The sequence below is a fragment of the Panicum virgatum genome, chromosome 9N (genome assembly GCF_016808335.1).
Source record: "Panicum virgatum strain AP13 chromosome 9N, P.virgatum_v5, whole genome shotgun sequence".
In the NCBI taxonomy this organism is placed as follows: Eukaryota; Viridiplantae; Streptophyta; class Magnoliopsida; order Poales; family Poaceae; genus Panicum; species Panicum virgatum.
The window spans coordinates 12272373-12297376 of NC_053153.1; the positions used below are offsets into that span (position 1 = coordinate 12272373).

Here is a 25004-nt window from a genome sequence, read left to right on the forward strand (position 1 = left end):
AAGGGACGTGGACGTACAATGGAAGAGTTAAATATGAGACGAAAATAAAAAGCTTCACGCAACCTCGCAATCTCTTAAAGGCATAATTTCATCACTTTTTGGACTAAACAATTATACCCGTACGCTGCTATGAATAAAGATGGTATAAATATTAAATATACATAGTTGTCCGTTCATTAATTTGTGGGATCTACATAGTCGAGTCGTTGACGTAAGACTAGTACGGCTCGCATATAGGATGGACTTGGACTCACCTGTAAATGACACGAGACAGGCCACATCAAAATTTAAGGTGAAAATTTTACTCGCTTTAGTAATAGGTATAAATAGATATAGATATAGATATAGATAATGTAGAAGTTCTAATTTCAGATCCTTTCATAGAAGGGGCATCAATCCTCAACTATTACAAGCAGGGTTTTTTTATCCGACCGTTTGGACCGAACCGCCGGCGCCCGGTTCCGGCTAACCGGTCCGGTTTGACCGGCTACCGGTAAAAACCGGTCAAACTCAAATTTGAATTCAAAACCCGCAGTTATACCGGTTTCGAACGGCTAACCGGCCGGTTAGACCCGTTTACCGGTCCGGTTTGACCGGTTACCGGTCGGTTTGACTGGTAACCGGTCGGTTTGACTGGTAACCCGCTAAATTCATTTTTTTTCTTTTTTTTTTAAATTCAAATATCCGCAAAGTATACTAAATGAATGTTTGTATAACATGTTTTAGCCTAAATGAACCCCCAACCCTTTTTTGTACTACTTTTACATTGTATTTGTATACTTTTGTATGCACGTTTTTTTGTTTAACTTCAAATGCTCGCAAAGTATACTAAATGAACGAATATTTGAAAAAAATTGACATCATTAAATTCGTCGCAACTTGAAGTATTTTTAAGATTTTTTTTGGGATTTTTCCATTTTTTAGAATTCAAATTTAAAATTTGAATTTGGGCCGGTTTAAAACCGACCGGAACCGGAACCGGTCCGGGCCGGTAACCGCGGTAACCGGACCGGTTCCGGCCGGTTTGGTGAACCCTGATTACAAGCAGCGCAGAATTAAAAACACATAACGGTTCAATTTTTTTGTTTGAAGCCTCCCTTTCTGGGTACAGACATATATGTAGTCTGCGTATGTGTGTAGGGGTGTGAGTGTGTGGTTCAAATTATTTATTTGTTTTATCTAAGCGTGCACGACGCTCAAATGGTCTGCTCGTTGGGCCAGCAACGTCCAGCTAACTTCGGGCCACAGATAGGCCTGTTGCGGACTTGCGGTGCCAAACCGGTCCGTCGTCTTACGCTGTGGGCTGTGGCCCGGTGCGAACACGACATGACTGAGACACTGCGGCCGCCGCTTTCGTTTCTTTCTCGGACGGGAATGGGCTTCCGTTGCTCCGCTGAAACCAAGATCGATGTCCCCCTCACCGGCGGTCCGCAGCAGCCAATCATGGATAAGCTCTGGGTTGGCAAGCGCTCAGATGAATGACCAAGGAGCAAGAGCACGCGTATATGTATTTGTTTTTAAAGATCAAAGGAGCAAAAGCGCATGTACGGAGTCTGCATAGAAGAACGAATAGGTATTATCAATATCATATATGAGGGCACACATTTCGTCCCCTTTTTATGCATACTGACATGTATATATATGTATCCAAGAGAAGGATGGATCGAATGATCGATAGCCGGCACCTAGCATCATGTACCATGCATGCATCTTCAGGTATCATCTACATGCCGTGCGTTTGCCGTGACACTGGCACAACCCCAGCATTGCCAGGCGCCATGCTGGAACGCCTGCCAGAACGGATCGGCGGAGCACCATACGTCCATACCACCAGCTCATCATCAGTTCTCCTCTTCCACGACGCACTGCCTCGGCCGGAAGTTCTCCGACGACAGCAGCGACGTCACGAGCCGCTGCAGCCGCTCGGCCCCGGGCCCGGGCCTCAGGGCCGCCGCGTCGCCGACCGCCGCGCACGGGTCGCCGCCGGCGCCGCTCCCGTCGCCCTCCCCGCCACCAGCAGCGCACCACCCGCCCGGCGCGACCGTGCCGGCGGCGCCCGGCCGCCGGCCGAGGACGTCGGCGTCGATCCGGTCGAGCACGGGGTCGTCCCGGGGGAACTTGCGCGCGAAGGGCGCGCCGCTGGCGAGCATCCGGTCCCAGTCGGCGAGGGTGAGGTGGTGCGGGTGCTGCATCGGCGGGTTGTCCCAGGAGATGAAGTGTAGGTCGCTGTTGACGGTGGTGTTGCGGAACGCCGCCGCGTTGCAGGCCACCGTGTGGAAGTAGCCCTCCGGCGAGGAGATGAAGTTGGCGTAGTACATGAGCACCGTGCGCGGCAGGTTGTCCCACCCCCAGATCAGGTACTCCACGAACGCACGCGACAGCACCATCCACGCAGAACCTGCAATGCAACCGCCAAGATATATAGGATGGATGATCCATCAGGTTATTCGTATTCTGCTGCCCTCTTCTCTCTTTTTTTTTTAAAAAATTGTTGTCGTGTCGGTTGTGGACAGGTAGTGGCTGGCCTCTTCTAATTCTACTGTGCCTTATAAAACCACAATGATCAGTATTTTTTTCAGGTCACGGACAAGTATCCCAGAATTTCAGACTCAGTTCTGCACATGAAAACTGAATGCGTGATTGCCAATGCCTAGAAGAAAGTTGGTTGACGAGAGGAAGATCGACGAGGGGAACACGTCAGAAGCAGAAACAATACAAAACAAGACGTGGCCTCCATTCACCACCAAGTGATTATTAGTCAGGGAACCATAATGCGATTCGTCAATAGCTAGCTATACAACCCAAACTGCAAAAAGAAAAGGGACCAAAATTGCTGGAAATTAAAGGTGGAATTACAGTTCCAAGCAGTACAGCAACACCACCATGGTTCAGAACCGTTACTACTGCAGCAAGCAAGCAAGCCTGAACGAAGCATCGCGCGCACAAAACTTTTCCATGGTCAGTACTAGTAGTACTAGTCCTGTAGGCTTTGTCCGAAAGAACATGATTGGAGCAAGGGTGAAATGCTCGACATTTAAAGCGCTGTGGGTTTGCAACCACCAGCTACTCAACCAACTAAATAGTGCCGCTTCATGTTCATGATTGGAGCAATGCAGAATCAAGCCATGGAAACTCCAAACGACCTACTGGCTGATGGGAACACGTGATCTGTTCTTATTACTGTAGAGCAATCAACACCTAGAGAAAGAGACACAGCAGACCAGCAGCGTGCTCGCGCTGAAACTTTACGACTTGCGGGGATTCCTCTGTCAGGTAGTAACGATCACGGGTGATTTGAACAGGGAGCTGCGTGTCCGTACCAGTGAAGAGCTTGAAGGCCGTCGGCAAGCTCCGCTTCTCCGGCACCCAGAACAGGTCGCCCTTCGTCTTCATGTACAGCGCCGGGTCTATGATCACCGGCATCGCCCTCGCGAACCTGAGAATATGGTGGACTCATCTGAATTGACAAGAACAAATCAATCGAGAACGCATGCACAGGACCTGCAGTCGAGTGCGAGCAGAGCACTTACGCTTTCCAGCTGATGTTGCTCGTGTGATCGATGAAGTTGAGGTCGCGCGGCAGCTTCGAGAAGACGTGCATCAAATCTGCATCAGGAGCAATCATGATCTGAGCACCTTTGATGATCGATGCGCAATTGGTGGCGGGAGCTGGGAGCTGGGAAGGAGGAGGATCCGTACCGTCCTGCGTGACGAGAGGGTAGTCGGAGGCGGAGAGGTTGATGAACCAGTCCCAGTCGGCGCCGCGGCCGTGGCCCTCGCCCCACAGGAACGCCGCGGCGGCGTGCAGCGTGGTGGTCACCATGGTGGGGCCCCTGTAGGTGACGAGGTTGGCCTTCTCGATCACCCTGACGTTCCCGGCGGCGGACAGGACCGGGTGCGCCGCGACGAAGGCGGCGAGCCCCGCGCGGTCGGCGTCGGGCGCCTCCGCGTCGAGGTGGAGGATGTAGCGGTTCCGGGGGTGGTAGAGCGCGAGCAGGCAGCGGCGCATCATGCCGGCGTCCCCCGCCGAGCCGGAGATGAGGTACGCGAAGCGCGGCGGGAGGGAGGCGGCGGGGGGCGCCGCGCGGGAGAGCGTGGACTCGACGTAGAGCGGCGGCGGCGGGCGCTGCTGGGTGGAGGAGGAGGCTGGGGAGAGGAAGAGGCGGGAGGAGGAGGGGAGCTGGAACGGGGAGGCGGCGAGCAGGAGGAGCAGCGCGAAGAGCCCCCCCGCGGCCACCGAGAGCAGCCAGCGGAGGTCGACGGACGCGGCGGCGCGCGCGGGGCAGGCGGCGGACTCCATGGCCGGTCGTGCCGGAGGCTGGCGGTCGTCGGGGGCCGGGGCGGGGAGAGGCCCGGAATGCTGGGTCGCGGCTTTATGGATCGTGCCCGCGTGAGCTCGGAGCCCTGACGTCATGGCGCGTCCGCGCGCGTGAGAGAGGGGGAGCACGAAGCCACGAAGTGCCGGAGCGCGGTTGCGCCGCGCTGTAGGGAGGAAGGATTCGGAAGAAGAGTTCGCTGAGCCAGCAATCAGCAGCAGCAGCTGTAGGTTTTTGAAAATTTAAAACAATATAATAGTAATTCTATCGCACAGTTTGGATGTTTTTCAAAAAAAAAATTGCACAGTTTGGATTTCAGATGATGCGGTTCGATAGCGACGCAGATTTGAATTCCACATTTGCTAGCTCCGTGCAGGGTGTGGGTAGTACGAGCTGTACGACGACGACATGATTTGAGAGCTTCCGGTGAAACCAATAATGCCAGCATTTCGTTTTCGTGGACCTGTGGCCGGCGACGTGCCTGCGATGAAGAGACGCCGAAGCCTCGCCGCGTCGTGCCCGCCATGACGCTGTCGTGGCCGGCGGCCGTCCGTCCGTACGGCGCCGTCCCAACCCACGTCCGGAGGCGGAGGGCGAGCAGGACGTGGCGCACACACGCTCCAGGCTCCCTGGCCCCTTGCACCCACCATTGTTGCCTGCTGGCCGCCGCCGCAACGTTCTAGTAGTCACGGACGGCGCCCTGACGCAGTCACGGCCTCACGGGCGTGCGGCGCGGAGGCGTTGGCTGGTCGTGCGGTGCCCCGTGCCGCCGTGCCGGCATCCATCTGTCTATCTTCCTCCCGTTCGTCACTACTCGCGACGTGTCGCCAGTACACCATCCGACCAACCTCGCGAGCTGGCTGGAATCCAGCCGAACGTTGACAACCAAGGACGCGCTCTTGGATTTTTGTTCCGTGATTCCGTCCGCTCTTGATGGAATGTTAAACAAGGGCTTCGCATCGTTCTCTCCTGCTCTATCCCGTCTGGACATACGCCAACTCCTCCGCACGACGGCATCACGGACGAACGGAGACGTGGACAAGAACACAAGGGGGGCGGCCGATTCCTTGTGTCTTTTCCGAACCAAATGCCAAAGCAACGCACAAAACGTACGTCCTCCAGGTTTTCAGCCACGGCATGAATGAATAAAATAGATTTGCAAGCTCTCCCGCCCGTCTCCAATCGCGGGCGCGTTTTCCCCTCAACCACCAAAATTAGTGTAGCGACTTGCACGAGATGTCAGAGACTCACAGTGGCAAATAATGTATTCAAACTCGTGGCGTGGCGAGTGGTGGACGCGAACCAAACAGATCCACCAGGCATGCAGGCTACGTTTTTTTTTTTGTTGAAAGATTACATGGATGCTACATCTCGTCTCGTGCTCTCCCACAAAACTTCAACTAAAACCAACACTATATATAATAGAACTAGTACACTACATACAGGTAGAGTCGCCAAGGCTGCACAGCAAGCGTGAAGCTAACTATACCGAAAGAACAAGCCGGGTGGGCATCTCAACTTCTCAACCAAGACTCGAGTACAACGCACATACAACAAGCGCCAAAGCTACCGCCTCCGACTTCGCCGCCAGCCGTGTCGCCGGAGCGGAAGACGAAGCCCCTGGCGGCGGCGTTCCGTTGCCGGTCGATGGTGTCTCCGCCGGGCAGGTGTAGCCGCAGAGGCTGGGCCTCACGACCCGGTAGACGCCCTTGCTCGCCAGGACGAAGATGTCCTTGCTGTTGTCCTCCCCGAACGAGAGGATGCAACCGAGCAACGGGTCGGTGCTGCCGGCGGCGGACTCGCAGGCGATCGGAGAGCTCTTGGAGCAGGTCAAGGGTACTCCGGGGTCTCTGTGCCGGTCCACATCAGAGACGAGTAGAGATCGGTGTAGAGGTACGTGCCATAGCATTAGCAGATAGGACTGTCAATCAAAAGGTCACAAAACTAGAAAAGCTAATCCATATAGAAACTTATTGCAAGTAAATTACTCATCAAGATGCTAAAGGAAAATATAGGCTGTATCATGTATTGTTCTTTTTTTTTTATGAAATATCATGTATTATTCTAGCTCCAACTCCTCAAAAAACGATGAAACATAGAAGTCCTCGCTAGGCAGTTACTGCATACCTCCCGTTTAAGCAAGGATCAGTAGACCCCCGATAAACATAACCGCCTGTAATTGATGCAGATCCAATTTCCTTGTTGACAGATGAATGGTCGTAGCCCATGACAGGGAAAATGGCGTTTATGGAGTCAAGTGACGTATTCCCCCCTGGCGACTGTTGTGGATGATAAATGTAAGGGCCCTCGTATGCACGCCATCCATAGTTTCCTCCCTTGGTAATCAAATCTACCTCTTCATATGCATTCTGCTCATGTAGGGTAAAAGTCCAAGAAAAAATGAGAAGGTGATGCCTGGCAAAGTTCAAGCCAAGGATCCACGTTTTATTCAAAAGTCTATCTTAGTTCTCTTGTTTCAGGATTACTAATGGTTAATGAAAGGATTTTCATACTGGAAAATAAGAGTCATTATCAATAATAAATCGAGAGTTTTATCCTACTATATTTGAGTATAGTAATATAAAAAACATTAGGTAGTTTTTTTAATAAAAAAAGGTACAGAAAACGTCCCTGTAAGAGGTCTAGAGAAGAATTGTTGACATTCAATTTTTTTTCTTGGTTTTGAAAGGTCGAAACATGTGGCTTGATAAACTTAGAATTGGAATGGTACCTGCCGAACATCTCCACAGTAGAAGTAGGAAGGCCTCTCAGAATCAAAACTGCATCTCCATGGGTTGCTGAAACCCAAGGCCCAAATCTCTGGTTGTAAGTCACTATCATCAGCAAATGGATTGTCCTTTGGAATGGAATAGTTACCCCATAAGCTCTGGTTTATGTTTCGATTCTGGCCTGAAAATTAGAAAGCTTCAAAGATCTCAGCGTTCCTCTGGTCGAATAACTGACACATCAAAAAGGTGACTTGCTTTCCAAAGAAGGAAACATGAAATCAGCAAGTAACGTTGTCACTCAGATGTCAAATTAACGGCACCATACACCAAAGAAGCACTGACAACTAGATTTCTATAAACACAATCCACAACCATATGTACATAAGAAAAATCTGGTCATCAAGTTTTTGAGGAATTTCTGTCCTTTTAATGTCTCCGAGTTTGATTCATTTAACATTATTTTTTACAGTAAAATTGAACACTTTTCTTTGCACAGAGAGTATGAAAACTTTCTCAATTCAAAGTAGCAAACATTTCAAAATGATTGCCCACAAAGTGAGAAATTGTATGGTTGAGGAATATATTGTGTTATTCTCAGTCCTAATGAAGTGCCATGCTTAAGAACATTAACCTTAACACTGCCACTCAGAAAAACAATGCAACTATAAGCTAAACAACTACAATCCTGCTAACTGGATAGTCTAGAATACTCCATTAAAAACAGTAACAAATAGTCCAGTGAAAGTAGTGACAAATATGCAGATGTGCACTTAAGATTACACGCACAGGACTCGTTAACAAACAAGAACAAAAAAACTATTGCCAACTTACTTTGTGTCCCGTCAATGTCAAACCTCATTATTTTCCCCAAAAGTGATTTCTTATTTTGAGAGAAATTAAAAGGGTCGCCTTGGCTTCCACCATCCCCCATCATAAGGTAAAGGTATCCATCTGTTGGTCCAAATAGTATTTGCCCTCCATGGTGAGCCGTATAAGGCAGTCCCATTGTAAAAATCCTTCTAATCTCAGATGGATTAGCAGATGTAGCCTAGAAAATAAAATAACAGTGAGGAAATATAACTAAGATATCATTTTGTTTACAGGGGAAGGTAAACAAAGCATACCATAGAAACATTAGATGAGGAGACTTTTGCAGAGTACTCTGAAACAACAACTTGGTACTGGCATGGCTGAGCACCATTATCAGTGCCAAGCTTTGATGGATCACAGTTAGCATCAGAATTACATGAACACCTACCAGCACATTTAGGCGATTGAGTTCTATCACAATTATAAGAAACAAAGAGGCGTCCATTGGTAGTGAACTTTGGATGAAATGCTATACCCATGAGGCCAAACTGAGAATCATAATGAACTTCATCAGTTAGATCAAGAAATGGGTTTGCTTCATCAAATTGTAGAGTGCCCCCAGAGCCTTGTTCTGGAATGGTTGCCAACCATATCTTTCCAGCTTGGCTAGATAAGAAAACTCTGTTGGATCCATCAGGATGCGGAGCCATGTTCAGATAGGATCCATTCCCTATTCTCTCAAGGCATATCCCTTCGGTGCCTAGGGAGAAAGTAGCTGCTCCTTCAGTGCCCGCGGCGATGGCAACAGGGCGGATGGTATTCACCGATGCCGCAAGGGAGAAGGCGAGGAGCAGAGGCCTCCTGGCGGCCATGGAGAACAGAAGAGCGATCTGGGAGTTAGCCAGTTAGGGCTTGGATTGTGTTGACGGTTATTGCCATCGTTGACTAGGTGCAGAAGCTGTAAATACAGATTGCTGTGTAAATACAGATTTTAAAATACAATATTTTACTTTATAATTTGTAGTTGTCCTCTGTTTATTCGTCCAAGATTAATTTGGACCATTTGGCGTTTATTTGTCAGCCACAGCCAAAAAATAGTGACTGTCCTTTTTTCATTCAGTTACTCAGAAGTTGTAAATACAGATTAATTTGTCAATGCATCCTCCAACTTGTAGTTGCAACAAATTATTTTCAAATAACAATGGCACATAAAGACAAGTATGTTATCAATTGCATTACGTTTCAGTTACAAGTCAGGTAGTAGTATAAAAAAAACAACTCAGGCAATAGATATTAAAATTGAATCATACAAATAGTGTCGAAGCATCTGAACTTATACAGCCTTAACTATACTAAAATTTCCATAAAACAAAAACTTGGCAGTTCCATAATCATGAGCTTCAAAGAGGAAACAAGAAAATCAGGCAGATATCAGCATGTATCAATGAAGTTTATTAATCAGATATCCAACAGTGCTCAACAGTACGTAGCAGCAAATCCAAAATAGGCTTGATTCCATTCAGCACTAGGGAAATGTAATTCAAACCCAGTCCATAAGAAAACATGTTGGACAACCCACAGCCTATGCGTTTAAATAACATAACACATGGCATTAGGGAAGAAAAGAAAAGGTAGAAATCTAGTGATCGATGGGCAGCATGTCAAGCCTCTAGGATTGTTGGAAAACAAGTACAAATGTTACAAAGTGTCAGTACACGATCTGACCTATCTACCAGGTACAAAGACTAGTAGTTGTGCTCCTTCAGAGGTGATCTTCTCTCTAGAACATGCGCTGATTTGTTCCTCATCAAAGATGCAGAATTTCTTGCATTAGTTTTATCTAAGCTAGGCTTGTCATCGGATGGTTCCTCTTCATTAACTTTCTGCATGATCCTTCTCAAATTTGACATCATGTTTTCACCTCCATAAATTACCTCCCCAATGGTATTGGTGAGTCCAGTCAGCTCATCAACTAACTCACTCCTCTCTAGAAGAACAGCATTAGACAGATCTGTTGTTCTATACTTTAGCACTCCCAGCTGCTCTTCTAACATTTCTTTTCTTTCTTCCAACGATTTCAGTTTATTTACAACTTCCAGATGCTCCTTTGATTTTTCTGTCATTTCTGCAGTAGACTCAGCTTTGAGCTGCTCAATACGATTCTTCAAATTTCCTGATTGTTCTTTCTCTAGCACTAGATCAACCTGCAGAGACTCGAGTTCTCTTTCACATTCTGCAATGAGCATATCCTTGAAAACACTATCATGCTCTTGTATGATATTAAGTGAATTTAGGGATTCTGCAAATCGATAAAGTTGATTAACCTCAAGCTGAACTTCTTTGACTTTTGCTGCTGCATTTTCAAGAAGTTGCTCGATGTCAAGTTTAACAGATTCAACAGTTCGTTGAATATCAGAAATAGCAATTTCTTTCTCTGCAATTAGTGTATACCAATCTGCTTCCTCTTGATCAAACATATCCATGATCTCCTGCTCCCTACATGTGAATTTCTGCTCAAAGGAACTAACCCTTTCTTCAAGCTCCAAAAGTTTTTTGTCATAGACCTCGACAATTTCAGAGTAGCTGCTGTTCACTTCTTGAATAGATTTCTCATACTCCATCTTGATAAGATTACCCAAGTCAATTTTTTGGCCCAGGTTTTCTTCTTCTAGTACAGCAATGTGCTGCTGAAGCTCATCAATCACCTTTCCTTTCTCGCTAATTATACCACATAACTTCTCCTTTTCTCTTGTATGACACTGCTCGCTCTCCATTTTGGCAATAAGAGCAACATCCAAATCTCTCTTCAGTATGCAGTTTTCATCCATATATGTTTTGAGTTCAGTTTCCATATCAACCTTCAGCTTCTTCAAATTCTCCAATGCTTGCTTTTGCTGATGAAAATTGTTCTCAAATTGGCTCAAATCACTGTTCCTCTCTGAGAGGACATAATTTGCCTCATTGAGGGCACCTTGTAACTTTACCTTTTCTTGTCTAAGCACCTCCACAGCTTCCATCTTGGCAACAACGGCAGCATCAAGATCTCTCTTCAGTGTATGGTTGCTATCCATATAGCCTTTGAGCTCGTTTTGCATATCAACTTTCAGTTGTTCCAAATGCTCAATTGCTTGCTTTTGCTGATGAAGATTGATTTCTAATTGGCTCAGCTCATTCTTCCTATCAGCATGGGCACAGTTTGCTTCATCGAGAGCACCTAATGCCTCCCTCAATTTCTCCTGCAGGTTGTTTTCTCTCTCTGAAGCCTCATCTTTTATGCAGTGAACATCTCTTGATGTGTTGTCAAGCATCTCTTTGTATGCATCAACCTGCCTTTGCATCTTCTCATGTTCTTGTTCTGCATGTTCTAACTCCACAATTCTTACCTGCAATTTTTCAATTACCTCAGATTGCTGTTTCTGTTCCACTTGAGATTGAACAATCATGCAGTTTCTTTCTTCCAACTGCTTTCTAACAGAAGAAATATCCTTTTCAACTTCTTGACAACGATGCTGCATATTCAGTTTAATAGTATCAATACATGAGCTGGACTCGTGAAACTTTGACTGTACAACAGTGGTAATTATCAAAGCTTCCCAATTCTCCACAGTTTGCAGCTCAAGGGACTTGTAACTGCCTAGTAACTCATTCTGCATTTCCCTGATAAGCATATCTTTGGATTCCAGTTGTGATAAGCATCTGTCCAAGTCACCCCCAAGCTTCTCCATCTGCATTCTCCACTCTGCTTCTTTATCTCTCAGCTTCTCAGTGCAATTTCTATGTGCCTTCTCCAGAGCTCGGAAATTATCCAGCAGATCTTTCAGTGAAGCATCTGCACCACCAATCTTTGCTTCCTGGTACTCCTTCAGCATTGACCGCAAATCCTCATTGTCTTGCTCAAGATGTGCCTTAGTGTACCCCATTTCCTTAAGCAATGTGACCTTCTCAGCCAGCAAGCTCCTCAAAGATGCAATCTCACCATCCCTATTGGTGGTCAACGACTCGACCATTGATTTGGCCTCTTCATATTCCGAGACTACATTGCCATACAAATGGCGCAGCTCAGACGTCTCTGCTTCCACGCGCTTCCTCCGGCCTTCCTCATGTGCCAATGCCTGGCTGCACATCTCCAGCCTGGATCGGAAATCCTCTGCAATCCTGGTCTTGGAATCCAAATCAGCCTCAAGAGCACCAATCCGGTCAACCAAGGTTGATCTATCCAAGCCCCACTCCCTCTTGGCCACCCTGAAGTCATCCTGGACCTTCTTGAGCGCCTCCTCGAGGTGCCGGAACTGCTCGGCCTTCCACTTGAACTTGCTCTCGACGGCGGCTTTCTCCTCCTCCAGCTTCACCAGCATGTCGTCCCTCACCGCCACCTCCCTCGGAGCCAACGCCCTCTTCTCAGCCTCGCCGCACCTCCTCTCCTTCTCCGACAAGAGCCCCCTGAGGCGCGCGACCTCGCCGTCCCGCGCGCGCAGGGCGGCCTCCTGCTCCGCCCTCCCCGCCTCGGCGTCCTCGAGCGCCGCGAGGAGGCCCCTCTTGTCGGCCTCCAGCGCCTCGGTCCTCTCCCGGAAGGTGCCCTTGAGCGCCTCGTGCGCCGCGCAGAGGTGCTTCAGCGCCTGCTCCTTGTCGGCCAGCCTGGCCTCCAGGTCCCCGCACCGCTCCCCGGCGCCGGCGGCCTCCTCGCCCCTGGCCGCGGCCTCCGCCGCGTGCCGCTCGGCCTCCGCCCGGGCCTCCCGCAGCCGCGCGACCTGGTCGGCGCCCGCGCGCTTGAGGCCGTCGGCGAGGTCGGACTTGGCGCGGAGCTGGGCGGTCAGCGCCTCCACCTCGGCCCGCAGGTCGTCGAGCTCCTTGTTCATCTCCTCCATTTCCGCTGCGCGAGAAATTAAAGCAAAACGTCAATCCGAAACCCAGGCGACTAACGAAATCTCGCTGCAGCGGCGGGCGGCGGGCACCTTTCTGGGAGGAGCAGGTCGGGAAGAAGGAGCGGGACATGGAGCGGCGGCAGGAGGCTAGGGGCGAGGCATGGACGGGGCGAGCTAGCGCGGCGCCGATCGGTGGCGCTGTTGGGAATGGTGGTGGCGAAACCCTAGCGCTAGCGGTTGAGTGGAGGGGAACGAGAAGGATTTGAAATTTTACCTGGGATTGATTTGAGTGAGGTGGTGGTGCGGCGCGGCCGCAGTAGCGGGAGGCGGATCTGATAAATTCTGATCCGGGCGGTCGCCGGCTCCGTCCCTTCCGTTTTCATGGGCTCCCCATGTCTCCAGGATTTGAAATTGGCTGCGCGGAGGCGAAGGCCGAGCGTCGCGGCGGTCGGCGGCGCCGCGGCGGAGTAGTTGCTGGCTGTGGTGTGGTGGGCCGCGCGCACGGATTGGGCCCGCATCAGCATCATGCCATGCTTCCTTGGAACTTGCCCAGGAAGCCTGCCTGCCTACCGCTCAGTTAGTTTCACATTGGCCCAATGTGATTCTTCACGCGGCCCAGGGATCCGTCGCGCGCTGGCTTGCCTATAGACCCTGACCCTCTTGGCCCATGAACCCAAATGTTTGACCAGTCACACACACTGCCGCCCCGTTGACCAAAGCTCGCAAGATTACAGCTCGCTATCAAGAGAAGAAAGGATAATCTCAAGAGAGAGAAGAAAGTGTTATGGTCCTAGACCTCCAAATCACAATAGTAAGAGTATTGATACAAATTGGGGAAGAATTAGATGGAGTTCAGACTGGGAACAGCAAGAATCCGAGGCTAGGGTTCAAGAATAGTAAGAGATACAAGGAGACAGAGTTTTAAGGAGGAAGACGAGTTTGTTGCTGTTCGTTCGATGTCCTTACGGGTCCTAGTTCTTTGCCTTTTGTAGCTTCTCCCGTTCCCGTAGCCTGGCCCACCCACTCACGAGGAGGCTTGTCCGTGACAGAAAGGATCTTTGGAGCGTAACCCCCGGCTTTGGACGTGCACTGCGCACGGCGAGTTCACTACTGGATGCACTAGCGGGCACCTTGATGTGTTGGCGCGTGACGACGGCGTGAGCGAGCACTAACTACCGTCAACCAACCACTCGGGAATCGGGATGGCCAATGGCGCCGGTCTGGCCGGGCGGTGGCCCCGTATCAGTAGGTGCACAGAGAGAGCACTGGGGAGGGGGCGGCTGAACGGTAGCCTGGACCAGGCCGCCAATCAGAGAGCAGACCACACGGCTCGGATTGGTTGGTGCCGGCTGCGGTCACGAGGAACCAAACGAGCAACGACTCTTGCCTGGCCTGGCCACAGGTGAGAGTTGGGAGACGAAGAGAGACGGCTCACCCGACAATCCCAATGCGACAATCGGTCGGTCAGCGGCAGAGGCAGCTCAGGCAGACCCCGAAGCGCAACCCAGAGGTTCCATTCCACGCGCACCTTCCCCCGGCAGCTACCTGCACGACCGAACCACCCCTCGGCAAACCGGCAGGTAGCGCGCGCCATGGACGACGCCACGCGGCGGCTTCCGGCGGAGAAGGGCTCCGTCGCCAAGGCGGGCGAGCTGGACCCGCCGCTGCAAGCCATCGGCTTCGAGGTCGAGGAGCTCTCCCCGTCCCGGATCACCGGCCGCCTCCTCGTCACGCCCACCTGCTGCCAGGTCAGTCGGTCGATCAGTTACTAGCTAGCAACGGCTGCCGGCTGCTCTGCCTCTGAGACTGATGACCGTGCGCGCTGCCTGCGCGTGCCCGGCCGGCAGCCCTTCAAGGTGCTGCACGGCGGCGTGTCGGCGCTGGTGGCGGAGTCGCTGGCGAGCATGGGCGCCCACATGGCCTCGGGCTACCGCCGCGTCGCCGGGGTGCAGCTCAGCATCAACCACTTCCGCAGCGCCGCGCTCGGCGACACCGTCCTCGCGCGGGCCGTCCCCGTCCACCTCGGCCGCTCCACCCAGGTTCGCTCGCTCTTCCACGATGACTCCCTCTGAACTGCGGATCGGTAGCTAATTCTTATTCTCTGTCGCTTGTTAAGCAATCTGCCCATGTTTTCCCTACCTTCACTGCTTCACAAAGCTCAGTCTAAGGCTTCCATCGCGTGGAATCCATTCGATTTCAGAGATTACGCCTTTGCTGTTCCTTTCTGCTTCTGAAACGAGCGATTCAGTTCTTCCTTGCGGTTGTTTATTCCGTTGGTCGTCCGGTGACAGTGAGTGGCGCTGTCCTGCCTTCAGAGGCAGCGATTTCTTATGGCAGCGCTTGCTTATAGTATATCCTGAATTTTCCATTAAAACGAAAAGTGTTCATCTGGTACGCTCTTGAAGAAGATTGGAGTTCCGCGAGAAACCACCAAAGAATTCGGAACCAATTGCTCTGCAAGAATTCAGTACAATGACGTACAGTATCGTCAGCGAAAAGGACAATATTCAGACATGATGCTTCCCTTTTACCAGGCTCTGCAAATCATAAAAGTACAAATGATCTACTACATTGTGTTAATAAATAATGGGAAACGGGAAATCATAGAATCAACAATAATCAGCACACATAACGTGGGCAGGATCAGAGAACATGGATGCGACACGCTTGAACTACCGGCCCCGCCCACTGGTTGTTGGATACATTGACCACGCCATGATCTCGAGCAGGTCTGCCGCCTGGTTGTTAGTGGTGCCATCTGCTTCTAATTTGTTTCAGAACACTGCGAAGAACACCTTTACCGTGTCGGAGATTTGACCCGGGAGGAAGATTCCTCCACTAGTACAGCTGAATTATGCTTAGCCCGGACGTCCAAGACTGTTTATTCAATTTCATTTCCTCATTATAATAAATCAAGCATCTCGATCCATTTGGGTGCTTCCTGATTGATTATTTTGCATGCATCCATCTGTTTTTCTCCATGTTATCTTTCACTGTCTCAGTATTCTCGTGAAGAACTAACTATGCTGACATTTGATTGGAAGGTGTGGGAGGTGAAGCTCTGGAAGATGGATCCATCGACAGGAGAGAAGGGCCCTCAGATCGCTGAGTCCAGAGTCACTCTGCTGTGCAACCTGCCGTTGCCGGAGGAACACAAGAACGCTGGAGATGCTCTGAGGAAATACTCAAAACTGTAAAAAGAAAAAAGGAAAAAAAAGAAAGGAAAAGTTCAAACTGATGTTGGAAGTGGGTCACGTACGAGTTCCTGGGGCACGTATAGCTGCCATCCCTGTTTAGCCTTAGCACCGCCAAATTAAAAGCAAAAGCCCAATCCTCCATTTCCTTGCTTGTTTTGAGTTTATCCCGTGACAATGTAACACCCAAAATTCAAATTGAGTTTGTTTTCAAATGAATTTTGTTCAAATGAAGTTTGTGTTAAAAAAAACTTCTTTCTTCTCTCTTCCCAGCCCAGCCCACATCTCTCCCTCCCCTCTTTTCTTTTCTTCTCGGCCCAACAAGCCCATCCCGCCGGCCCAGTCCACCCCCCACCCTCTCCCCTTCCCTCTCTCTCACTGACCGGTGGGCCCCGCCCGACAGATCCTCCTCCTCCCTCCTGCCGGATCCCCCCTGTGCCGAGCGCCGCCCGGCCGTTCCGCTCCGCGCCTGCGCCTGCTCGCCTTCCTTTCCCCTCATTCACTCCGCGCCATCAAGGCCCAGTGGGGAGCCACCGCGCCCCTTCCCTTCCCTCTTCCGTTTCTCCTTCCCCTTTTCCAGTAACGGCCGCACCACCATGCGCCATTCATGGCCACCATGGCCGGCCCGCACCCGAGTGTCGCGCCCCTTCCTCTGCCGGCGTTCCCCCTCCCTCTCGGCCTACAAAAGCTGCACTCGAGCCCGGCCTCTCCTCCTTTTCCACCTCCTCTCCTCGACCTACTCCACAGCTCTGCAGAGCAGCACCGCCACCACCAAGCTCGGGTCGCCACCATCGATCCGCCACTCCATCGCCTCCCTTTCGACTCCGACCGCCGAAGAAGCTTCGCGTGGTGGTGAGCTTCGCCGTCAGCTCGCTTCCCCTCGGGTCTGCGCCTCCCCGCGCCGGCGATTGTTCGCCGGAGTTCCGCGGCCGCGCCTCGCCGCCGTGGCGTGCACCTCTCCGGCCGATGCCTCGCCACTTCGACCACGCCTTCACGTTCGCCGTCATCATATTGTCCTCCTCGGCCTCCCTGCACCATGGCGCCCCGCGCACCGGCCTCGCACGACCCCGCCGTTGTCGCCTTTGGCTTCCCCGACGCGTGAGCCAGCTTCTCGGCCGAACCCCGTCCCGAACCGAGCACCGGAGCGCCAGATTCGACTACTCCGGCGACCCCCACCTCCATCGGCCGCCGGCACAACGCCGCCGGCCCGAGCCGCCATCGCTGCGTCAAGAGCCGCAAGCCGAGCCGAGATGAGCCGCGTCACCGCCAAGCCGAGCCGCCAGCGCCACCCCTGCACCGTCAGATCAAGATCCGACGGACCAGATCGGTCTAAAACCCGGTCAATACCGGTCAACCAGAGCCGTCCCCATCACTTTTGCAAAAGAGACCCTGACCTTTCTGCAAATCAATCCGCCGTCCTGAGTAGTTCAAAAGTAATTAGTTTTAGGTCCAGTTTCTTTTGTTTAAGCCCCTGTCTTTTCTGGTTTTTATGCCTGCCATCCCTGGACCTTATTTTACACTCTGGACCCTCGGTTTATATGTTTAATTAGGTTTTAGCCCCTGGTCTCTTCAGATCTAGCCCCTGGAAGTTCATATCTCTCGCAAACAAGTCCCTGGAACCTTAAGCTAGCCATATCTTTCACGTTCTAACTCCGTTTTCAGTGAATTTTGCGCTCATGCGATCCTTGCATCATGCTCTACTTGTTTTTTTCCAACATTTTCAGTTTTGTTTTTACTGTTTTTATATTATTTCTTATTTTGTCTTGTATGCTTTGCTTGTGTGATCGTGTAGACGACGTGCCGTTCGAGCAAGAGCAAGCTTACGAGGAAGAGAACCAGCAATTAAACGAGGAAGGCAAGTGGATCCCCCCTCTACATGTTCCATTTTGATCCCAATAATAGCATGATAAACACTTTACTTTATTGTTCTATGCATGAAATTGATGGGAATCCTATTAAGGACATTACCTAGTCTTTTTACCTAAGCCTTGAAACACCGAGTTTTATATCTTGTTGGGTAGAACAGCTTAGTTGCTTAACTTTGGGAATTGTGTTATCTTAATCTTTTGAAAATTATAAATTTGTTTTATGTTGTTATACTTGTTTTATTTACAAGATCATGCTATGTAAATGGAACATGGAGAACCACCCAAGAAAGCCGTACAACCACAATACCACATGGCTCTGGTCTTGGCTGATTAATTAGCAACTCTAGCTTGTGACAGTCTTACCGAAAGGGCAAGAGGGGAAGCATCGTTGGGGTATAACCCGGTCCTTTTGGGGTAGCAGCATTTGCTAAGGTGCTGACCATTAGGGAGGTTTATGCTCTGCTTTGACTTGAAACCTTAGCGGGTTGTCACTTGTTAGGGAATTTTTGTAAAAGCCTCGTAGTGGACCCCTCGCCACTCACCAAAGGAAGTGTTTAAGGGCCTTGCAAACTCGGGCGACTCAGGGGGACACGAATTGTGGGTAAAGTGTACAACATCTGCAGAGTGTAAAACTGATATATCAGCCGTGCTCGTGGTCATGAGCGGCTTCGACTCTCACAAGATAATTGAACTTGAAGGATAATTAAATCATGGTTTTTGGTTATGTAATTTGGGCTCTTTTATGATCTTTATGTTTAAGTGGGTTGGTATAAACTTATACCTAGTAATTAGGTGCTGCTAATAAAATTTGACCAACTAAAATGCTAACTGCAATAAACCTTAGCCTTTCCTTGGTGGCTTTGCATCTTCACCCCACTTGCTGAGTACCAACCATAAGTGTACTCACCCTTGCCTAATTGCTGTTCAGAAGAGAACAATGAAGTGGACTACTTCAGTGACTTTGAGGAATTCTAGGAGCGTTCACCAGTCAAAGTTCCTGTGGGAGTTCATGAAGATATTCTGGAGATATCGTATAGGTTATCGGTGAAACGTTAAGACCTTCGTGTCTATCTATCGGAGTGTGTAATAAAATACTTATTTCCTTTTGTTTACGTTGTTGAACATTGTCTTTGATATATTCACTGATGACGTCTTCCATATGTGTGAAACTTGATCCTGGCGCACATATGTGATACATCTGGTGTTCTTTTCGAAACCGGGTGTGACAGACAACCAATGCGTCTTGTTCTTATCTTGACTCCACTAATAACGACAAATCATCACCTAGCTTTTTTTTTCACATTGATCGCAAATCAGACGTAGCTAACTTTTTTTTTCTCATGAGATGCCCTCTGATCTGATGAGATTTTTCTATCTGATGTGGCGCCTCTACTTAGTAATAAAGTAGTAACCAGTTTTTATTTTCGCTCAATTTCCTCCTAGCTTATTTTTTTGGCTCAATTTTAAGTGATTCAAAAATTTTACAATAAATTGATTCGATTAATTTTTGTAGAAAGTGTCAAAGTAACATTTTGAGAGGACGTTAGGAGCAAGGATGGAGGGTTGACCAATACGGTGGGGTGGCATCACCCCAAATAGCAGCCCATTCACCTTGGACCCTTCTACGCCCTGGCTCCAAAAACGAAGTCCACGCCTTCCAGTTTCGACGCGCTAGCTTCCGATCCCAAGTCGCTGCCCAACCACCTCCGTCCGGTCGCGCCATGGACCGCGGCGCCACGGCGACGCCGCGGAAGCCAGCAGCCCCGGCTACGACGAAGGAATCCAGGGCCGAGATGATGGCGGAGCTGGACTCGCCGCTGCACGCCCTCGGCTTCGAGATGGAGGAGCTCTCCCCGTCGGGGCTCGCCGGGCGCCTCCTCGTGACCCCGACCTGCTGCCAGCCGTTCAAGGTGCTGCACGGCGGCGTGTCGGCGCCGGTGGCGGAGGCGCTGGCGAGCATGGGCGCGCACATGGCGTCCGGGTACCGCCGCGTGGTCGGGATGCAGCTCAGCATCAACCACTTCCGCAGCGCCGCCCTCGGCGACACCGTCCTCGCGCGGGCCGCCCCCGTCCACGTCGGCCGCTCCACCCAGGTTCGATCGCTCGCTCGCTCCGTCCGCCGTCGCCCCCATCGCCTGATCGAGCACTCGCCTGGCTACCATGGCCTGCGCGATCTCGGTTGACCACTGTTCATCCGACCCACTTGCCCGCCAAGTGGTCAATTTCTTAACCGCTGTTACTAATCTTAGCCGCGCCGAGGCAGCTTGTGCGATCTGCCCGTGTTCCCCGCTACTGGTCCGGAGCAATAATCGAGTAGCTGTCCTCTGCCCATGCAGCAATAATACGATTTTTTTTCATAAACCAGCAATAATACGATTTGTGATAAACCACCAAGCAGACTGACTAAGATTTTCAAGCTAGCTGTGGGTACGGAAAGAGAGAAGGTCGGGCGGTGGAGCCTCCAAAATCCACCCCCCACATTTGTCAGCCATGGATGAACAAGAGAAAGAAGAAAAGGAGAAGAAAGAAGAAGAAAAGAAGTTGGGGAAGGAAGGAGAAACAAGCTTCCAGAATCCAACTCTTGCATCTGCCACTGGTCGAGCGCTACGGCGAAACTCGCCTATCGTTCTGCACTTTCAACTAGACTACCGGAGTACGGGACAAGCGATCCTTTTACACTTTGAACTAGTGAAGTGGCTAGTATTAAACTAGGCTCGTGCTCGAGCTAGTGATAGGACACGGCAGCGGCAGGTATACATTTAGCCATGCATATGTCCTGCCTCTAGCATTGGTGATCATGCCTAGGGCCCCGTTTAGTTGCAAAAATCAAAATTCCAAATTTTTTCCGGCACCTGCATGGAGACTTAAATCTAGACGAAATAAAAAACGCATTGCGACTGCTGCCTGTAAATCGCGAGACGAATCTAATGAACCTAATTAGACCGTAATCAGACGCTAAATAGCTACAGTAAACAACCTCTAATGACAGATTAATTAGGCTCATTACATTCGTCTCGCGATTTACAGACGAGTTCTGTAATTTATTTTGTGATTAATTTATGTTTAGTACTTCAAACATAAAAAAGATGTTTTTTCAAAAAATTTATGGAGCGCAACTAAACGGGGACTAGTACTCTTTGACAAGACTTAATGGTGCAGAGCCATGACACATGCCTCACAGTGACAGAACATAGATGCCACACGGTTGAACTAACCACCGGTTGGTGGCTACACTGAACACATCGCAGGTGTCCCTGGTGCAATTAAGTGGAATGAAGAAAGATATTTGTAGTAGTTCCAATTGGAGCTGGAAATCGGCAAGATTTTTTTTTAAAAAAGATAGCTATAATTGACCTGGCTCGGCGACTCGGCGGATATGTAACTTGTCAGCTAGCAGCCTAGCACTAACAAACAGGCACACGATTGTCAAAAATTCAAATTGCCCTGCTGATCTCTGACTATGAACACTGAAACCTGTGTAGTAAAGAAAGAACTAGATGAAATTGAAGAAGTTGCGGAATTATTTTTGGAGAAGCTACAGAAGGCACTTAAAATTGAAAAGAATTCCTCTAGGTGCTTTCTGATCGATTTTTTTTGTTTTTTGTTTTCGCATTTTCTCCATTTGGTTTTGTATCCATGTTAAATATTACTGTCTCTATAACTCGTTCCTTTTACTCGAAAAAAAAACTGCATTCCTTTCTGAGAAGCCTCTGCTGAAATTCGATTGGAAGGTTTGGGAAGTAAAGCTCTGGAAGATGGATCCATCCACGGGAGAGAAGGGCCCTCAGATCGCCGAATCAAGAGTCACGCTGCTGAGTAACCTGCCCTTGCCGGAGGAGCACAAGAACGCCGGCGATGCCCTCAGGAAATACACATCAAAACTGTAGAAATGGGACTCTTCAAACGGATAACATTCTTGCAGGTTTCAGAATATCTGATGTTGTAAAAAAAACATTGGCTATCCTAAAGAGCTGCAAGTTTCTTGTGCTCTCCTTTTGGTGTACCAGCATGCATGTATAATACTCCGTGCTCCTGTGTTCCCAACTTTCCTGTGCCGATGATCGAAGCCTTCATCACGCTATACATGATTGTTCATGCCGTGACGATGATAAAGGCTAGTGATCCCTTTGGAGTTTGGAGCTACCTATTAGGCTATTTGAACAGGTTTACTGGTTAATGAGCTCCCCGATTGCTGTTGTGCAACCGAGAAAGCCTGAGCCAGCACTAGTACTAGTAGAGGTGGATCGCACCCAATTGGCGCCAGTGCGAAATCCGCAGCCATCACTTCTACGAGAAAACAGAGCTTGTTTTTTGCTGATGCCTCCCATCCTTATTATGGTTATGGACAAAAACAAACAGAGCCAGGATGCTCAAGAAGACTTTGCAGAACTACAAGTCTACAATGTCCAGTCATTTCCTTGTTCTCTCTTCTTTCTCGCGTTTCACATCTGAGTGTTTATATAGCACAAGCAGCAAAAACGGCGTGAGACAAGGTTCCAACTTTCAATAACTGCGGAACCAGGATGAGAGAATTCTAAAAGACCTTAATAGAAATGGGATGGATCTTGATGGAGAACACGTCAAATTCTGAGAAACTAAAACTCTTTGCAAAGCTCATTAGGTACAAGCCAAATCATTAGGGATCTTGATGGATCTAATATTTCCCCTAACTTGTAGGTTTTTTCGCTTTGCAATTATCCCTTAAAAACATTTTGCTGCTTTATTAGTATTTGTGCAAATTTTTAAGAAGTGATGACTACCGGAGCAGTTCTCTTCCAGTTTTTTTTATTGTGGGCCCATAGCTTAGTGATAGATTATCTAAATGCCACAGAAGTGAGAACAAACTAAATTTAGTTTTTGTTTTACTTCAGGATTTAAACCATCTCCACTGGAGGTGATTGCCTGTTCGAGTGTTTGCTCCTTGAGCATATTGATGTTGCCATGTTGGATTGGCATAGTTTTTTAAACGAACAACACTCGACGAGTGCGTTTCTATTGATATAGCAGAAAAAATACAAAATTATGTCCATGAGAGGCCATAATCAGGAAAAAAACGTCACGGTAACAATACCGGCGGGTTGGATTGGGACCTCAACACACGCCAACTCAACTCGACTCAAACTCAGGCTGGTCGGATTGGGGCGTCGACACAAGCCACACCACATGTCTCAAACGAGACAACTCAGTCCGGTCGGATTGGGACATCGACGCGGACAATACACCGGGCTACGGAGGCAGAAAAGAAGCATAGCCGCTGCGGCTAATAACCTTTCTCATCTTCTGAAGTTGCAGTCGAGTCATGGTCCTAAGTCGATAGGGAAACGAGAGGAACGGACAGCATCGCACCGAGAAGACCACCGCCATGCGGGACCTGCCGCTATAGTGCCGTTGCAACATTGTACATCATCTGGCAGGGTGGAACCACTGAACCCGAACCGCACGCAGGCCGCCTCGCAGACGCCACCACGAAAACACAATGCACGGGGGCCATGCCACATCCACCGTTTGACTCCTCCTCACTCTCGTCGCCTCGCCGAAGACACCGCACGTGGGGGCCTCGCCACTTCCGCCTGTTGACAGCCGAACCACGCCCTCCAGACGACAGCATCTTGTTGAGAAGACCGCGTACCAGCCACCGCCGCCATGGTAGCAAACCAAGTTGTCGCTAGCTCCGTCTTCCGACGATGAACCACACCGGAGTTGCCGAGCAAGGCTGAACAGCCCGCCGTAGTCCGCTGCAAGTCAAGTTGTCCCATGATGTTGGTGCCACAAGCGCCGTCCTTCGACGCAGTTCCACGCCGCACTGACAATTGCCAGGCAATGCCAGCCGCCGCGGTCCGCTGCAAGCAGCCCAAGACCAACGCGCATACGACAACCCCTAGTTTCCAACATGATTTCAGTCGCCACCGCAGAATTCAATAACCCCCATTGAGCTTGCCACATGCAACGAGCCGCCCCGCCAAGCCACTGTAACCACCGGCTAGCCAAGATGGGTCTTCAATGACGCCTCCAAGAAGGTAGCGACGTCAATGGCGACGTCGTCGCTCGTCCTGCAAGTGGACAGGGTTTTCACCTAGAGAAACAACGCCGCAGGGACGGGCTCCAAGATGACGCCCCCAACAGGGGAACGACGCCCTCGGGCGCTATGGTCATCGACGCCGGCAGGCTTTCTCCCGGATGCATGCCCACGTCCGGGCAAAGCACAGTAGCATTCCGAGGGCCGGCGTTGCCACCGTGCCTCCCTGCACCGCGGCCATCTCGCGTGATCACGTTGCCTCCATGCAGCCACCCTCCACTGCCGTCGAGCAGGCCCCCGCGCAGGCCGCCACCAGCCGCACCTCAATGGCACCGTCGGGGAGGCCACGAGCAAGCCATCCCCGGCCGTAGCACCACGCCAGAACCGCGGATGTCCCATGTCACGGGCACCACTATGCACCGTTGCCGTTGGCGCCGCCCTCCTCGCCGCCGCGGCCCACGGCCGCGGCCGCCAGCCCGCAACAACCGGTGCCGCGACCTTGGCTGCGGCCGACGCGCGCCAGTGCAGGCCGCCCCATGCCGCGCACGCCCCCGGCCGCCCGGCGGCCGGCACCACCGCCCGCCATGGCCGTCTCCAAGCAGCAGGGCCCCATCGCGCCGCGCCGGCGGATCCGCAAACTGCGCCCTTCTGCCGCCGAAGAGAAGGCCCGCCCGCGTGCACAGCCACCGGATCCGCCCGCCGGCAAGCTGGATCTGTGGTCCCCCGGCCACCCCCGTCGCAGAGAGCAGCTCCCGCCGACGAGCCACCACGGAGGCCCTGACGGCCGCGCCCGTCCGGATCCGCTGAAGGAGAGGAAAGGGCCCCGCTACCGCCCTCCTCACAGGCTGCACGGTCTTCCGGCGGCCCACTCGGGCGGCGGTGACAGAGCCTGAGCCGCTCGAGTTGCCCGCGGGGCGGGGGGGGGGGGGGGGGGCACGAGCGTCCGGGCGAGTGGTATAGTGCCACCGAAATCGCAGCTTTCAGTATGAAATGGTATAGTGGCATAGTTTTCGACTGAGAGTTAATTATTGTAGCTTTCAGTATGAAAATGGTGACATATAGATGCATTCATTTTTTTTTGTATGATATGGTTGTTCACGTTGAGAACAATGATCTGAATAAAGAATTTAAAAGTTAGATGCCCAATCAACACTAAATGTAACTATCGTGGTAAAATGTAACCATGGAACTGCAGTGCACGGGAGGATA

The 25004-nt window shown here is 50.6% G+C and overlaps 4 protein-coding genes, 1 long non-coding RNA gene and 1 pseudogene across 9 annotated transcripts; 3 read left to right on the top strand and 3 right to left on the bottom strand.

Moving 5' to 3' along the window:
- Window positions 1-1554: 1554 nt before the first annotated feature.
- On the bottom strand, window positions 1555-4491 carry LOC120690359 (beta-glucuronosyltransferase GlcAT14B-like). The gene is made up of 4 exons (XM_039972989.1): window positions 3700-4491; window positions 3531-3606; window positions 3321-3436; window positions 1555-2398 (listed from the first exon to the last, which is right to left on the bottom strand). Exons 1-4 carry the CDS (start codon window positions 4412-4414, stop codon window positions 1842-1844), a joined length of 1464 nt encoding a protein of 487 aa, XP_039828923.1. The 5' UTR covers window positions 4415-4491; the 3' UTR covers window positions 1555-1841.
- A 1315-nt stretch (window positions 4492-5806) lies between these two features.
- On the bottom strand, window positions 5807-8746 carry LOC120690361 (annotated as a pseudogene).
- Window positions 6077-6836, top strand: LOC120690362. 4 transcript variants are annotated; one of them, XR_005681736.1, is made up of 3 exons: window positions 6077-6209; window positions 6526-6613; window positions 6698-6836. It is a non-coding gene; the product is annotated as an uncharacterized LOC120690362 (long non-coding RNA). The 4 variants fall into 4 exon arrangements; XR_005681734.1 differs by having other exon boundaries at window positions 6105-6209; window positions 6505-6613; XR_005681735.1 differs by having other exon boundaries at window positions 6526-6836.
- A 540-nt stretch (window positions 8747-9286) lies between the features above and the next one.
- Window positions 9287-13144, bottom strand: LOC120690360 (uncharacterized protein At4g38062-like). Of its 2 annotated transcripts, none has more exons than XM_039972991.1 (2): window positions 12992-13144; window positions 9287-12725 (listed from the first exon to the last, which is right to left on the bottom strand). In XM_039972991.1, the coding sequence occupies exons 1-2, from the start codon at window positions 13098-13100 to the stop codon at window positions 9601-9603; spliced, it is 3234 nt and encodes a 1077-aa protein (XP_039828925.1). In that variant the 5' UTR covers window positions 13101-13144; the 3' UTR covers window positions 9287-9600. The 2 variants fall into 2 exon arrangements, with proteins under 2 accessions (XP_039828925.1, XP_039828926.1); XM_039972992.1 differs by having other exon boundaries at window positions 12808-13042.
- Window positions 13145-14118: 974 nt separating this feature from the next.
- Window positions 14119-16141, top strand: LOC120690363 (1,4-dihydroxy-2-naphthoyl-CoA thioesterase 1-like). The gene is made up of 3 exons (XM_039972993.1): window positions 14119-14465; window positions 14565-14756; window positions 15762-16141. The coding sequence occupies exons 1-3, from the start codon at window positions 14310-14312 to the stop codon at window positions 15912-15914; spliced, it is 501 nt and encodes a 166-aa protein (XP_039828927.1). The 5' UTR covers window positions 14119-14309; the 3' UTR covers window positions 15915-16141.
- A 3244-nt stretch (window positions 16142-19385) lies between these two features.
- Window positions 19386-21801, top strand: LOC120690364 (1,4-dihydroxy-2-naphthoyl-CoA thioesterase 1-like). The gene is made up of 2 exons (XM_039972994.1): window positions 19386-19872; window positions 21511-21801. Exons 1-2 carry the CDS (start codon window positions 19501-19503, stop codon window positions 21664-21666), a joined length of 528 nt encoding a protein of 175 aa, XP_039828928.1. The 5' UTR covers window positions 19386-19500; the 3' UTR covers window positions 21667-21801.
- The last annotated feature ends 3203 nt before the right edge of the window (window positions 21802-25004 follow it).

Coding starts and splice junctions, on each gene's coding strand:
- LOC120690364 (XM_039972994.1), top strand. CDS start 19,501: ATGGACCGCGGCGCCACGGCGACGCCGCGGAAGCCAGCAGCCCCGGCT. Junction 19,873..21,510: donor ACGTCGGCCGCTCCACCCAG/GTTCGATCGCTC, acceptor TTCGATTGGAAG/GTTTGGGAAGTAAAGCTCTG.
- LOC120690363 (XM_039972993.1), top strand. CDS start 14,310: ATGGACGACGCCACGCGGCGGCTTCCGGCGGAGAAGGGCTCCGTCGCC. Junction 14,466..14,564: donor TCACGCCCACCTGCTGCCAG/GTCAGTCGGTCG, acceptor CCCGGCCGGCAG/CCCTTCAAGGTGCTGCACGG. Junction 14,757..15,761: donor ACCTCGGCCGCTCCACCCAG/GTTCGCTCGCTC, acceptor TTTGATTGGAAG/GTGTGGGAGGTGAAGCTCTG.
- LOC120690360 (XM_039972991.1), bottom strand. CDS start 13,100: ATGAAAACGGAAGGGACGGAGCCGGCGACCGCCCGGATCAGAATTTAT. Junction 12,726..12,991: donor CTCACTCAAATCAATCCCAG/GTAAAATTTCAA, acceptor TTTCTCGCGCAG/CGGAAATGGAGGAGATGAAC.
- LOC120690359 (XM_039972989.1), bottom strand. CDS start 4,414: ATGACGTCAGGGCTCCGAGCTCACGCGGGCACGATCCATAAAGCCGCG. Junction 3,607..3,699: donor CCCTCTCGTCACGCAGGACG/GTACGGATCCTC, acceptor CTCCTGATGCAG/ATTTGATGCACGTCTTCTCG. Junction 2,399..3,320: donor GGCCTTCAAGCTCTTCACTG/GTACGGACACGC, acceptor GTTGCATTGCAG/GTTCTGCGTGGATGGTGCTG.